Source organism: Phascolarctos cinereus, unplaced genomic scaffold, assembly GCF_003287225.1.
Source record: "Phascolarctos cinereus isolate Bilbo 61053 unplaced genomic scaffold, phaCin_HiC Scaffold_2;HRSCAF=192, whole genome shotgun sequence".
Classification (NCBI taxonomy): Eukaryota; Metazoa; Chordata; class Mammalia; order Diprotodontia; family Phascolarctidae; genus Phascolarctos; species Phascolarctos cinereus.
This window is the reverse complement of record NW_027555625.1, coordinates 60,751,636-60,767,377: the sequence shown is the minus strand read 5'-3', so window position 1 is coordinate 60,767,377 and position 15,742 is coordinate 60,751,636. Positions and strand designations below refer to the sequence as shown.

General features: G+C 45.5%; 1 protein-coding gene across 4 annotated transcripts in view; it reads left to right on the top strand.

Moving 5' to 3' along the window:
* Positions 1–15,742, top strand: part of DUS2 (dihydrouridine synthase 2) — a 66,718-nt gene that overhangs the window by 38,123 nt on the left and 12,853 nt on the right. For all 4 annotated transcript variants that reach the window (XR_013484522.1, XM_020989298.2, XM_020989299.2 and 1 more), the window contains exons 7-11: positions 1,374–1,421; positions 3,904–3,969; positions 4,267–4,337; positions 10,751–10,837; positions 12,481–12,649. Coding sequence is in view for 3 of the 4 variants with exons in the window: in XM_020989298.2 (XP_020844957.1) it covers positions 1,374–1,421; positions 3,904–3,969; positions 4,267–4,337; positions 10,751–10,837; positions 12,481–12,649 (441 nt within the window). In the remaining variant the exon portion in view is untranslated. The remainder of the gene's footprint in view (positions 1–1,373; positions 1,422–3,903; positions 3,970–4,266; positions 4,338–10,750; positions 10,838–12,480; positions 12,650–15,742) is intronic.

Here is a 15,742-nt window from a genome sequence, read left to right as displayed (position 1 = left end):
TTGTTCTGTAGCCCTAGCTCCCTAGGGGTAGGAAGGTTTGCTTTGTTGCCTTCTGGACTGTACAGACCTTTAAGTATCTTTGATTTGGTCCAAAGGGACATGAGGCAAAGGATGTATGAAAAATAGAGGGCCTTCTGTGCCACTCTTTACATCTTGATCGTCGCTGCTAGGACCTGATTGGTCTTACCTGACCAGTGTAAACTTGAGCGCTTGGGCTCCGTCTGATTTGTCTTCTAGGAACTTCCTAGTAGTTGCGTAGTGCAAAGGTCGACAAACTTCATACAACCTGATGGCCAAATCCAGCCTGTCCCCTGTTTTTGTACAGCCCGGAAACCAAGAACACTTTCTGCATTTTAAAATGCAACAAATTATTTTTTCTATATCCAGCTCACAAGCTGTACTGAAACAAGAGGCAGGCTGCATGTGGTCCTTCGACCCCTGGCGTAGCAGCGCCATGGAAGGGACCTTGGCCTTGGATCTGGACAGCCTGCCTCGGACAGTCACTAAGCCTCAGTATCTTCTGCTTGCTGTGACGCTCCATTGAGATAATGTACGTAAAGCTTGAAAGTGCTCTTTCTGTCAGTATTAGCTATCAGTGTTAGGTAAAGAGTAAGGGAGCATCTTCCAGCTCCTCAAACTTGACACCTGTCACCCAGTCAGAGTCTCAAGTCTCAGCTGCAGATGCATCCAGTATGGCAAGCTGAGCTTGAGTGAGTCTATACAAGTTTAACTATCCCTCTGATATTTAACCTGTCTTCCTCAAACATAAAATTAAACAGTCATTATTTAAAATAAACCTCTTGAATGTGTCCCACAGGCATTCATTAATACTTGGCACACCTGTTAAAATAATTACTGCTCAAATTCTGTCCCCTCAACCCCTCATACTGCTGTTATATGGCAGCATGCTGTGTGAGTCGTTGGTTTTCACACTGTTTTAGATGCTTTATGGGGCTAATGGCCTCCATTAGTTAAAATTTGAATTGGATTTGATGTCATAGGTTGAGGAAGAGAGGGAGAGCGCTCATAAAACCTTAGATTTAGGATTTTTGAGGTAAGTAAGGGTGAAACAGCTGGATACAGCTGACAAGTTGAAATCTATCCAGGCCTTCCATTTGCTTTGGTTTTTAATACTGTTCCTTACTTACTGTGGGATTGATGCACACTGTCTCCCAAGCCCGCCTGTCTTTATCCCTAAGATGGCTGTGGGTTTTCTTCCATATGTGGAGAAGTTATTAATGAAGAGTAGTGCCACCCCTGATGACAGCTTGAGTGCCTCAGAGGTAGGTCCTTTGCAAGGGCAAAGGATAATACTGAGAGCTAATAGGTATATTAGTTATAATGAGTCTTTTCTCAATGTGCTTTTTCTTAAGGGAGGAATGGGAGCAGCACTTTTGTCTGACCCTGACAAAATCGAGAAGGTGAGTAAATAATTCACACTTCCCTAGGCTAGACTGTAACATATTTCCATTAACCACATTCAGATTCCAGAAATTATGTAAAAGCAAATTCATAACCTACCTTTTGTTCCCAACTTGGACAAGATACCAAGCAAAGTCCTGACTCTTCCCCACTCTCCTTTTTCCCTGTGTGCACTGGTCAAGTTAGGTGAATTTCTGAGGTTTTCTGCTGAAGTTCACTGCTAGGCTGGACGTTTGTTACTATTCTTAGGGAGTTCAGAGCTTTCACACTGCTAGTAGACACTAATGATAACATCTCATGGAGAGGCACTGCAGTGCAGTGGATAGACCCGTCTCCCAGCCCTGCCTCAGTGACCAGGATGTATCGCGCAACCTCTTAATGCTGTAGGTAGCTCTGGGAGACTGTAAGCCACAAGTGAGGTATTAATAACTACAGTTAGCATTTATTTGGCACTTTAAGGTTTGCACAATGCCTTTCAGACATCTCATTTTATCCTCACAAGTCTGTGAGGTAGGTGCCATTATTTTTCCCATTTTACAGATGAGGAAACTGGGTCACACAGCTAGTCAGTGTCTGAGGTCTGATTTGAACTGTGATCTTCCAACCCCAAGCCCCAGTGCTGTACTCACTGCATCACCTAGCTACCTAGAAGCAAAAGAATTAAAACGGTAAGTGACCCAGTGAACAACGGAAAGGTCGATGATGGGATGGTTAGGTGGCACAGTGGTTAGAGCACAGGAAGATCTGAGTTCAAATTTGACCTCAGGCACTAGCGGTGTAACCCTGGGCAAGTTACTTAAACTTTCTCAGCCTCAGTTTCCTCATTTGTAAGATGAGGATAATAATAGCACCTACCTCACAGGGTAGTTGTCAAGATCAGATGAGATGATACTTGTAAAGAGCTTTGAAAACCTTCAAGTGTTACATAAATGCTAATGATGATGATGATGATGACAACATTAGGTATGAATTGGACACAGCACATTACCAACACTGACTTGAGCATAAGAATAGTACATGAGACATCAGAGATGTGTATAAGCAGAAGAGATGAGACAGACCAGAGCAGAGGGGTGACAGGTGGACAGTCCGCATGCTGAACTGTGATTCACGAACGAGGGAGTGCCTCCTGTGCTTTGGCTTGGGGTCCTTGAGGCCCTAGACCTGGGTGGGCTGCAGCCTGAACTGAGGAGATGATGGAGATATCAGATGGAGATGCAATAGAATGTCAGCCTCTTGGGTCGACAGCCAGCGCTGCAAGCAGGCCAGCGAGGGAACTTAGTGGTTCCTGAAGATGGCCAGTCAGAGCTTATTCCAGTAAGCTATAGCAGTAGAATGGGAAATTTGAAGGGCCGACCGCAGATGAAAACCTTCTTCCTCTCTCTATGAAAGGCTCTGATGTAATAGTTCCATTTCGGGATAAAGGGCACTGCCTGCAGTGACATCATCAGGACTAGTTGAACCCTCCTCTTCAATAGTAAGTGTATTGTCTCGGTCTCTCTAGGTCCACCATGAAGCAGAATTACAAAATAAAGACAAAAACTCAACTGGGAAAACAGACCTTCTAAGGAATTAACATGACTCATTCTTGGCTGAGAAGTAATTAAGACCCACAGTTTTGTTGGAGGAGAGAAAGAGAGAATTTATACTCTTACTTCAAGTGGTAGCATGATGTAATTTTATAGAAAAAAGGCTAGACCTGAAGTCAGAAGAGAACTACTCTTCTGGTCCAAATGCCAGCTCAGAATTAGCTTTGTGACCCTGGAAAAGTCAATTCACTTCTGAGCCACAGCTCATGCATCTGTAAAATGGGGCCAGTAGGTCTCACACTGCTTACTTCATGGGTAGTTGTGAAGACAGTGCTCTTGAAACTTGAAGACATTATAGAAATGTGACGAGCCCCTCCCTGTTCTGTGCCCATAGTCCAAAGGGCCTGATGGAGAAGCTGAGAGGTAGCAAGGCGTGTTCTCTAAAACTCCTCGGGGCCTTCGTCTGGGGCTCTTACAAAAATTCCTGAAAAGGTGGTTCAGTTACCACATGAAGCTCTTCCTGAAGGTTGCAAAACATTATGGTGCCTCTGCTCATACCCGATGAGTGAGAGGGAGCATTATCGGCAGGCCCATTCGTTGGATAGGTTTCAAGCTTTGTTGCCATTTTACCACTTCCTGTGTCATAGACTTAGAGTGGGAAGGGTGTTTCAGGGCCATACGGTGCAACCTTTTCCTTCATTTCACAGTGGAAGGGGCTGAGGTCCAACAGGTCACCTTGGGAGCAAATAACCAGAGCTACCATTTTAACCCAGACCGTCTGACCACTATCACATGCATGCACCCGCACATGCCATGTCTATGGTATGGGGATATATAGGTCTTGTTATCACATCTTAAGCAATTTATATAACAACTTACTGTTTTTAATTAAGGCATTACCATGTAATAAAGTTACTGTCCCAAATGCTTCCATTTCTCCCCCTGTCTGTAGATTCTGAGTACCCTTGTTAAAGGGATTTGCAAACCAGTGACCTGCAAGATTCGGATCCTGCCATCGGTAAACACAATTCATTTCATTCAAAAGAGCTTGTCAATCTCTAATGAAATGGGGGGGGGGGAGCAGCAGAATGAGATGATTTGATGGGAAGCTCCTTGAGGGCAGGGACTGTCTTTTGCCTCTTTTTTGTAGCACAGTGCCTGGTACATAGTAGGTGCTCAATAAATGTTTGTTGATTTGGATTGGGGTTGGGGAAGGCAGATAGAGAAGGGCTGAGATCCCTTTGTGAGTTAGATGACAATAATCCAATTCCCATAAAAATTGAGTGACATGTCCCTCCTTGGTCATTTTCCTCAGCTTGAGGACACATTGAATCTTGTGAAGCGGATAGAGAGGACTGGGGTAGCAGCCATTGCGGTCCATGGGAGGTAAGTACATTTGATGGGAAAGCAGGATTTTTAAGAGAATTTCTTCCAGTGGCTTACTGGATCACAGATTTAGAGATCATTTCACCCAGCCCTCTCACAGCCCCGAGACCCAGAGAGGAGAAGAAACTTCCCCAGAGGGGCGGAGCTAGGAACCCAGGGCTGACTAACTCCCATGGTCTTTGTACTACACTGCTCGTTATGGGAAAGGAATTGATTCTTCTCCATTGTCAGCCAGATGAGTTTACCTGTCCCTCAGCACAAAGCTCTAGCCTTAAGTGCTCGGCTCTTATAGCCGGCTCTGTTAGGAAGAAAAAGGGGCAGTCACCCCATGGAAAGGAGCTTAGCATTCTCTTGACGTTTTTCTGGGATTGCAGTCTCATGATCACCTCTTTACCATTATGGGCAATTCTGCTTCATCATTTTTATTTGACCTTCTCAGGTAGGTGATTTCCTGCACAGACCCTGTCTGCAGTCACGTGAGCAGTCAAGTTCATAAGACCCTAAAAGCTCCTCCTATGAGTGGTCCCCTTAGGGTCCCAACATTTTAAGGTGGTCCAAATTTAATAAAATTCCCTAATAAGAGAAGGAAACTAGGGGCTGGCATTACTCTGAAGATGAGTTTTATGGAAGATCTTCACTTGTCACACCGTCATACAGAATGTTCTCTGCATTGTCATTGTCCTTGTGCTTGTGCACTGTGGGGCTGTGAGCTTTGGTTACTGAATGGTGATGCAGCACAGTGATGCCTTTAGGACCTGCTGAGGTGGATGAGGCTGTCAGCCCAAATTCGTTGTTCCCGAGTGGCCTTTCTTTTGTCTTTTCCCTCTGTGGTCACTAGCCACTGTCATTTAACCAATGGTCCAAGTGTCTGCTTTAGGCGTCCCTTCCAACCAGTGCCCCATGGGTTGTTACCAGTCAGTTGTCTTCCCAAAGCTAGGATAAGGTTGTTGTTTTCCAAGGAAAACCAAGTAACCAGTCTTGTTCAGTCTTTGACCCTACTTTCACTCACTGTTCTAGTTCCATACCCCCTGCCCTGAGGACCCCACGGTGTTGTCACCGCTTTCCTGGGGCATACGTCTACGTGGGCTCCCCAATGTGCAGGTTTCTGAGTTCACAGCAGTCTTCTGGATGGCAGAGGTGGTTAGTAGACTGAGGATGAGATTAGTGGGGTGTGCAAAAGGGTCGTAAACACCAGTGGCCTTTCTTAAGAGATTTTATTCTCATTAGAGCAAGGTGGAAGGGCCCCTCTCCTGCTCTCCAGCAGCTCTAAGGTCTGGTGCATTGGTCCAGCCACTGGTGGATGATGCAGCCCTGCTCTTTGCTTCCCAAGTAAAGGTCTCCAAAGCCCAGAGGACAAGTCCTGATAAGAATGGGGCAGGCTATCTTCCAAGCTGTGTGCCTCCTGAAACGTGATCGGTAACCGACCCAAAATGTCACCCTTGTGTCACAGGGTAAATCGTTTACACGTAGTCTTAAAACATCTGAGAAACTTTTATCTTCTTCTTGTCATTTTAACTGGTAAGTATAAATAACTGTGAGTAACCAGGATCATAATCAGCTGAAAGGGATGGTAAGTAGAAACCTGTTTTATTTAACTTATAGGGAACTGAGCAAATGATTGGGAATATCAGAGAATGTCTGAGCATGTTGTATCTGTAATTGAGCCTGAGTCTTGACAAGTGGCCAGAAGCATTTTGTATTCACTTGGAGTGCTTGTCTGTGGAGAGGTTTCCTAGAACACACTAAGGTATTGGCGATTGATGGCAATCTCACAGGTACAAGAGCTGAGGTAACATAGTCTCCAACAGCATTGTAAGCAGCCCAGGGGCAGAATAAGGCTGGAGCTGACCTGTTGGCTGGAATCTCCTGATGTTAGGAAGGTGACCTCGGGTTCTGCGGTGCTAGGCCAGCACGACACGCATCCTGGCTGGCTCCAGCAAGCTGTAACGAGAGCTGACATTCACTGAGCACAGGGAAGCCTGTGAAGCACTTCGGTTATCTCATTGGAACCTCCCAGGACCCCTGCAAGATCGCCACTGTGGGTCTTCTCCTCACTGTATAAATGACGAATTGAGCCTGGTTACATGTGCTTATGCAGCTTGCTTTTTTCTTTCAAAGGCAAAATTTGAACCCAGGTCTTCTTCTGCCTGTAAGTTGAACACTTTCCCCCCCATAACTCATTGCTTCGCACCAAAATTTCAGTTAGGGTCTGATTGACTCTATCATCCAAAGACCCTCCAAGTCAAGGGCAGAAAGATTAGCTCTGGGCTGATAAGTGTACTCAACCACGTAACACCCAAAGACCATCTATACAGAAGGAAAGGGGGTTTACAAGGTTCTGCATCGCTCACATCAACAAATTGTGATTCCTTGAAGCATTGAAGCTTACACTCAAACATTGTAACTTACTTCTTCAGAGAAACCTGTCTCTGCCTCCTCTGGGCTTTTCCTTCACCAGAGGCTGAGTCCAGTGTCTCTGATGGTTAAACATGGATTTTGGTAGGGGCTGCAGCCACTATTTCCAGTGCTATTGGTGGAAGGCAATTTGTGCCCAGCTGAGATGGTGTGTGCCATTGACGAGCCCCCAGGAAAAGGGACACCAGCCGTGGTGGTCCTCTGTACCAGCCCCACAAACAATCTGCACTTCTTCCTCCACCCATCAGGGTCTCATCAGTTCAATTCTGTAATGATCTCTTAGCGTCTAGTATGGTCAAGGTTGTTGTCACCATGTCTCTTATTTTCTCGGATCTTCTTACTTCATTGCATCAGTTTATAAAACACAAAATAGTCCCTGCCCTCAAAGCCCTTACGTTGTACTAGGGGATATAACAGGTACAGTGGTTTGAGGAGGGAGAAGGCATTAATGACTGGAAGATAAAGATTCAGAGGGGATATATATGAGCACGTGTATTGACGCCTGAAGTGTTCTGAACCCGCGAAGGAATACTTGGTATTGATATTTTTCCTCTTCTCAGAAGTTCGTGATGTGGGGTCATTGGTCTTGAATTGTGTTTCCCTCCCTGAATAACGTGTTCTTCACCTTCATCCTCTGGGCTTTCCTGGACTGAGGTTATTAGCTGTTTGAATTGGAAATTCCCTTAAGGACCAGGGCCTATAGGTTTTTATTGATTTTTTTCTTAGATCACTGTGGCATCTCCCCTTGCCCCTCCCAGAGAACCATCCCATATAACAAATAGTTTTTTTTTTTAAGAGAAGATAGAGAAGTCAGCGCAACTGATTGATACATTGGAAAACTTTGAAAACCTCTGCAGTGTGTAACACCTGTGGACGTCTCACCTCCCTGAGGGGCTGGAATGGGGGCATCTTCTCATCTCCATGGGAGTCCTGCTTGATCTTGATGATTTTGTTGTATTTACTCGTGATTTTTGGTGTGTGGTCCTTTCCGTTTCCATTGGTTGTTGTCACCATGTCTCTTATTTTCTCGGATCTTCTTACTTCATTGCATCAGTTTATAAAGATCTTTCCATACCTCTCTGCATTCATTACTGTCACAGAATTGCAGTGCGGAAAGGGACCTCCAAGACCATGTAGGACAGTCCATCCACCTGAACTAGAATCCCCTTCTGACACCATCCTTCCCCCACCCCCCACAAGGGGCCTTGTGCTTCTGCTTTGGGGCAGCTGACAAGGGAGATACCCCCGTCTTCTGAAGTAGCTCGTTTGGGTATCAGTCCTATTGTTAGGAAGGGTTTTCTTACTAAGATTGTACATCGTTGTTCCTGGTTCTGCTGTCTGGGGCTAAGCAGAAACCATTGAATCCCTCCTTCACAGGGTGCGATAGCCCATTCAATGCGTTAAATAACTGTCTTTTGTTCTCTGAGTCTTCTTTTCTCCAGACTAAACGCCTAGGCCTCCTTTCTTCTACCAGCATTTTTGATGGCACATATACCAGTCACATCACTCTCTGGACAGTTTAGTAATGGCCTCCCTGTGGCCTGACCAGAGCAGAATGCTCGTATCCCTAGAGCACTTTGGAGTTCACAAAACGTTTTCCTCTTGACAGTGCCAAGTAGTCCACAATGCAGGTATTACTGTCCCTATTTCACATAGTGACAGATTGAAGCTTTAAATACTCTAAATGGTGTCCAAGGTCATCCAGCTCTTCAGTGTGAGAGCTAGGACTTCTACCGGGGTCTCCTAATTCTGAAACCTAGCCGTCTTTGCCCTCTGCCATGTTTCCCAGCCTCCTAGTCATATACTCTGGGCAGGCCCACTGTGCATTAAGCAGGCAACCAGCCATCTTAGTCACTTTCTTTGTAATAATGTGAACCTGTTCCATTGACATACAGTCTTGTATCCCCGAGGCGGAGTTGGGGGAAGAGGGGAAACGTGATGATTCGTTATGCAGGTAGAGTACAGTAACTTCAGTTAAGCTGCATTGTCTTTGTTTTGTCATAATTAGAATGAAACAAAAATGACCAAGTTTTGGTTTATCGAGGGACTATTCTTGCTATAAAATACCAATTTTTCTACCTTTTCTGTCTAAATCTAGAATTCCATTGTGGTGTACAGTGCTTTGTACGGAATACCTGTAGCATCAGTGTTTGTTGAATGAATCCGTGAAATCCTAGGAGCTGTATATTCCCAAATACACCTAGAGTCTGCCTGCTAGTGATTGATGAGGTTGACACTGACTGTCAAGTAGCACAGTAGCTGTTTGCATCAGTCTACACATTTTGCAGAACATTTTCATAGCCTGATTCTCAGATTCTTTCAGAACTCTCATGTGGGTGCTCTCCTGTCCCAGTGATTTATCTATCTCATTTGTTGGTTAGCTCTAGAGCATCCTGTTTTCTTTGCCCTTTGTTTCAGCAGCTCAGACTTGTCTATATCAAAAGGTTGTTTGGAGCAGGGGATCTTCTAGGCAAAGAATTGGTTTACCCTCTCTACTAACTCATTTTCATCCTTGAATGCATACCTTGATTAAATGGTCCTAATGATTCTCTAGTTGGCATTGTTCCTCTCACTATATTTGAAGATTTTCTTTACTGACTTTGAAGCCTTTGCAAGGTACCTCTTGAGTGATTTTTATCCCTCCTAATTTCTAGGTCACTTTTCACTTGCCATAGGATATTTCCTTCCTCCTTCCTTCCTTCCTTCCTTCCTTCCTTCCTTCCTTCCTTCCTTCCTTCCTTCCTTCCTTCCTTCCTTCCTTCCTTCCTCCCTCCCTCCCTCCCTCCCTTTCCCCTTTCTTTCTTCCCTTCCTCTCTCCCTTTTCTCCCTTCTTCCCTCTCTCCCTGCCTTCCTTCTTTCCTCCCTCCCTCTCTCCCTCCTTCCCTTCCTGCCTTCTTTCTTCCCTCTTTCCCTCTCTCTTTCCTTCCCTCCCTTCCTCCCTACCTTCTATTTCTGAAAGATAACTTTATTTTCTGTGGTAGCCTGTTTGGCTTTACTAGGTAGCCAGACAGGTCTTGATTTTTCTTCTCTCTGCACCCCATGTTTCTGGTATTTTTAATCCTGAGCCTCCAGTCATTCTACTCAGTTCAGGAAACATTTGGTGGAGATACAGTGGTGGAAAATGGCATAGTCCTGACTCTTTCGTTCTGCTATGGGGAAATGACTTAGAGATCAGACTAGTGCAGGATCAAGGGTTATGAGGAAAACCACCGATAAACAGACAGATGAATTGTTATAGGAAAATTTGAGAAGACAGTCCTTCCCAACGGCATCAGGGATCTTTCACATTGTGTATCATTGTTCATTATCAGCTTAGTTAGGACCCCATTTATCCTCAAAGGCTGGTTTCATGCAGTGGGAATTACAATTATAAGAAATGTAAATTGAAAGCAACTCGGGAAATACATGATTGTCCTGACTAATAGTCTGTAATTGGCCTTGTATCCCACAAACCAGGAGACCCAGTATTTGGGCATTGTGCCATCTGGATTCAGTCTCCAAGGCTGAAAAAAATGATGGATCCAGAGTGATCCTGACGTAGTGTCAGTGGGACTGGGTGGGGGAATCCAGGGTCCCTCTCCCCTCCAACCCCACAGTCTCCTTGGGCATTATACAGACAATAATTCCAGGACTTTAGTTTTTATGGCTTCCAGTCTTCTCAGAACTCGTCCAGGTGTATGGCTCTGAGTTATGTTAGTCATGTCCATCTTATCGTTCTCTCACCCGCCACCAATGCATCTTCACTCCTGCCCACGTCATTGTTGTGTTGGGGATCTAGGACTGACAGCATGAGTGGGCCAGGGGTTTTTCCTTCTGTTGCACAGGCATGCACCCTCCCAACTGCCACTAAACCAAGAGTGTCTTCTGGTTTCATCAGAGTCCAGCTTATTTCTGGGACTCTCCAGGAAAAGCATGGTCGTGTTACCTGACAACCCAGAGAAAGCTTTGGGTGTATTTTGTTCACCTCAGTGTTTTCTCTCCCTTCTTTTGTCATAAAGGAATAAGGAAGAGAGACCTCAACATCCTGTCCACTGTGATATTATCAAAGCCATTGCTGAAGCTGTCTCCATTCCGGTAATAGCTAAGTAAGTTTTTCTTATTAATCAGTAATTCAGAGTGATCCAAATTGGACCTGGATGCTAGCCCATGGAAATTTAGCTGGGGAACAGTGCGTTTTGTAGGAATGGTTCTGCTCATTCTGTCAACATAGAGGTCATGGGAGCAGAGGGCCAGGAGCTTGGGAAATCCCCTAGGGTCTGCCTGCTAGTGAACATCCTCGGGGATCTCTTCTGAGTTCTTGAGTGGCTCCCAACTCAGGTTTGTTCCGCTTTCTGCAAACCCAGGAACTGGTCCAGGTTCTCCCCTTTCTGGCTGCCTCCACTTATTCTTCTAACCAAGGCTTTCTTGTCTCTAGAGTCCACTAAACAGGATGCAGCTTTTCCCTCTGTCTCTGAAGCAAACACACACTTTTTTGATGTCTCTTAAGAGTTTTTACTTCTTAACTACTTAAATTTACTACTAAACTACTTAAATAGTTTTTAATATTATGAGGGAAGCATAGCTAAAAATTGCAAGCTTGGGAGAGTTTAAAAACATTGCTGCTGTGGGTTGGAATGTAAATAGAGGCAGGCCTAATCGTCTCTTTTAGCCCCTTCCTTTGGCTCCTTCACTACATCATCTTTTTGTTCTTGTCTTGAGAGACAGCCTCGGAAGGTGAACCCCCCTTCTAGCTCCTTTTTTGTTGTGAGACTAGTGGTCTAGAGTTTTCTTCTCCTTCCGTATAGGAAGGGTTTAAATCTCAAAGGAAACCCTAGGCCATCATCTCTGTCACAATGTCATCCCATTCCACCAAGGACACCCTTTGAAGTCACACCTTGAAACAAAGTAAAGCTGTAATGTAAGGCCAAGGTGGAGATGGGGAGGCAGGAGCCAGGGAAGCAGTTGGAGTTAGTGAACACGCAGGTAGTATTGAGTGTCACGTCAAAGCACCAAGTCGGCAGGTAGGCAGACAGGAACTGGAGGATAGCACAGGATTTAGGGCTAGGGTGTACAGTGTGTTAGGGATACCCGCAGCAAAGAGATACTGATGCCAGGGCAAAAACCAAAGGTGTGTCCTGCCCAGAGCCTGCAGGTGGGACCCTGGAAGCTATTTTTGGGAACTGATTGTCAAGTCAGCTTGGGTGAAAGCAGAGGTGTGAGCAACTTCTGCTTGTTTCAGATCCAGGTAGGGTGACTCAACCTCTCCAAGGGGCAGCATCTAAGAGAGAGCTTAGAAGTGGTTTTGAGAAAACAGAAACCCTACTCATTGGTGCCAACTCTGCTCTTATGGGCCAGCTTAAACCTGGGACCCTGGATCCAGATGTCCAGGTCTGGTTTTTTATGACTTTCATCCCTATCACAGAAATGTCAGAGGTGAGATTGTCATTCAGGCTGCAGAGTGTGGGCGTATAGTTAGCAAACTGCTTGGGTTACTGTGATCACCACAGAGCATTCATGCCTCTTACAAATGCTACAGCCTGGTGAAATAGAAGGTGCCATCCTCTCCACTTAGCAGCCTGCTGAGACATGGTGGCATAAAGCTTCTGGCTCTGTGGACTGTCCTCTTGTCTTGTTCCCATTAGGGATGTTCACAGTGTCTCGGGCAGGGGTTGGTCTCCCATCACCACTCTGCTTGATGAGGTTGGTCTCATAATTGCAAACAGCAATAACTCCCTGTGTTGGCTTTCAGTGGAGGATCTCATGACCACATCAAAGTATATTCAGACCTAGAAGCCTTCCGGCAAGAGACTTCAGCATCTTCCGTGATGGTGGCACGTGCAGCCATGTGGAACCCATCCATCTTCAGAAAGGAGGGCCTGCAGCCTCTGGAAAAGATCATGCAAGAGTACATAAAATACGTAGGTCTCATTACTTGTCCGAACAGTTATAGAGATGCTAGAAGGAACCTTAGGTATCACTTTGTCCAACTGACTGTGCAGAGGAGGCCTACAGTGTCAGTGACTTGTCCAAGGCTATACAGGTAGTGCTGGAGCCTAGGTCCTCTGCTTTATGCATCCCCTGCTTTTTCCGTCATACCTCAAATTGTGGATGGGTGTCTGTGTGTGATGCGGGTAATATAACAGCTGATATTTGTGTTGTGCTGGATTATTTTACTTATCCTTACATCAACAACCCTGTGAGATGAGTACACTGGCATTATTCCCGTCTTACAGATGAGAAAAATGGGAAGTTAAGTGCCTTGCTCATAGTCACAGTGCTTTTCCCCGTTCACCATGCTGCCTCTGGTTAAAGCTTTTTTCTTTAAAATCCTTCTCATTCGGGAGCATCGTGTTAATGCACACCCCTGACCTCCTGCTCTGCTGTTTTTTTTTCCTTTCTTGGCTTTTCAAACATTGCTTTTTCTCTCCCCTTGCTGACTCCACTAAAACAGAGGAGATACTAAATGAATGGTCCTTAGAGTGGCTGGCTGGACTGGCTAAAGACTCAGTTGTTTGCCTTGATAAAGACTTGTGTCTGTTGTTTTTTTTTTAAAAAGAAAGCATAACTTCTGCCCTTGTGAAAGTAGTAATCTTCAGTGGTAGGGAGAGAAGGAATGCTGCAGACATGAATTTTTATGGAACACACAGAATAAACAAGTTAAGAACAGGGATGCAACAGCACATTAACACACATTAAAATAATACAACCTAAGAGTACATCTCAGTGGAATGAGCAGGGTAGAAGGGGTTAATGTAACAGCTGTTGTGAACAGAATTCTCTCCATGGCAACATATCTTTGGGCTGTTAATCAAAACCGTTTCATTCCCAGAATATTTTAAACCCACGAGCCAGGAAGGTGAGATTGAGAGTTAGCTCTTCCTAAGCCAGTTTCCCTTAGGGGGAGGGTTTGAAGGAGCTGCCAGATGCAGTTATCAATAAATCCTCAATGAGTATAAATAGGTGAGGGGCAAGGGGATCACGCATGAGCCTAGAAAAGAAGTTGCCAGAATGTTGTTTTTCTATTGCTTTCGTTCCACTGACAGAGGGACCTTAATTGCATCTTTGACTGGAAGTCACACAAGTTGGCCGAGTGATGGGATACTGGCAGAGGGATGAATGCTTCTGAACAAGAGAGAGTCATTGTGATCCAGTCTCGAAAGAGTCTGGAGCGGCTTCACTTGTTCAGTGAAGGCCTGGTCTAAAAACCATACGGAGGCATAGTGTGTCCTCGAACAGCAGAAGATTTCACTTCTAAGCCTCAGTTTCCTCTTCTGTAAAATCAGGGATTTGGCCTGGACTGAGCTCTAAAATCCTTTCACCTTCAAACTATTTGTGATCCTCTATGGTCATCCCCCCCACCCATCCCCTTCTGGCCAGTAGCTTTAGGTATTTCAGAAGGGAAATGAGATCATAAGGGAAAAACGAAATTTAAGTGGAAATTGTGAATTTGAAAAACAAAATTGGGTGAAAAAGAGATGTTCTCTCTCAAACTTTGGTTAGCCTGTTAAGTGACTCCCTGTGTTCTCTTCCAGTGGGTATGTTATCACATAGGAAAGAACCAGCTGACTTGTTTGAGCAAAGCGCCTCTTAGCCTGCCAGGTGTTGCCTGTAGAAAACAAGCTAAAATAATGATTGTAGGTGGCCTTGCAAGCCCGCCTGGCTGGCTGGGGTACACCCACTCCTGGTCTCACTGTGAGCCAGTAACGGCATCTTTACAGTTGTTGAAGATGCTGAGATAGAGAGATGGATGTGCTTGGAACAGGGCAGAATGTGCTTTCACTGCTAAACAGAAGTGCAGGTTGCTGGGGTGAAACCACAATGAGCTGATAAAACAGCCAGAGGAAGTGGAATAAGGCTGGGCATAGCTTTGCTGAGTGAGATGACTCGTCGCCTTCTCTCTCTCTTCTTCCCTGCCCTGAAGGAGTGTGCACCATGAAAGAAAACATTCTGTCTCTAAAGTGTAGCAAAATCAAAGACTCCTGATTTGTTACCTTCGTTTTGGGGTGCAGGGTGCTTCTCCATCAGTAGCAATAAGGTTTATGATCTCTCCTGCCTTGCAGTATTGAAGGGGCAGCCCCAGGAAGGCAATGAAGGGAGCTCCGAGTTTGGGGTCAGGGAGCCTGTTTAAAACCTAGCTCTGCTGCTCACCACCTCGGACTAGTCACATCAGCTGATGTGTGTAAAATGAGAGAAGGAATGACACGGCCTCTTCAGGTCTAAAGCCTGTGGTTCTGTGAGAGAGTGTGTGTGAGACGTGAGGTGCGTCCTACTCCACCTAGGTGTAGCTGATGACTAGGGTCTGCAGGGGCTTTCCTAGGAGGTAGCATCCCATTCGTTGATGAAGGATCATGTGCCCTCCTGGGCCTCTCCCCCCTGCCTCGCCATCCTAGGAAACATGAATTGCAAAGTTTTCTCATCGTCTGTGAAGCATCCTGAAAGCTCCAGGCCAGGGAAGGAAAAATAGTAGAGATAGCAGATAGCTGTCCATCCTCTCTGAGGGCGCCCTCCCCTCTCGTGTTTGGCTTCTGATGGTTGCCTCTTCACCCCATACTTAGAGGGATCAGATACTTGGTTTAAGATACAACTTCTTCTGTGAAACTAAACACTCTTTCCTGCTCATAAGAGGAACCAGGTGTGTGAATTCCTCTGAGAGTGAGGGAGGGGCCACCCATGGTGTCAGAAACCTGGATTCAAGTCCTGACTTTGACACTGCCTAGCCATAGGAACTTAGACAAGTCAGATGGTGGTCATCTCACAGGGTTAGCATAAAGGAACCCCTTGAAAAACCTTAAAACACCACATAAAGGCCCCCAGTGGTGCCAAGGAAGCTAATCTCATGTCACTGCTCAAGAAGAATCCCGCCGCCCTCCTGGCCCAGGCAGGAGCCATAGGTCAGTCGTAGGTCTGTACTGCGAAAGGCCTCAGAGGCATTCCAGCCCAACCCTCTCATTTTACAGGCAAGGAAATTAGACAGGATTTGAACCCAGATCCTCTGACTTCAGAGCCTCATG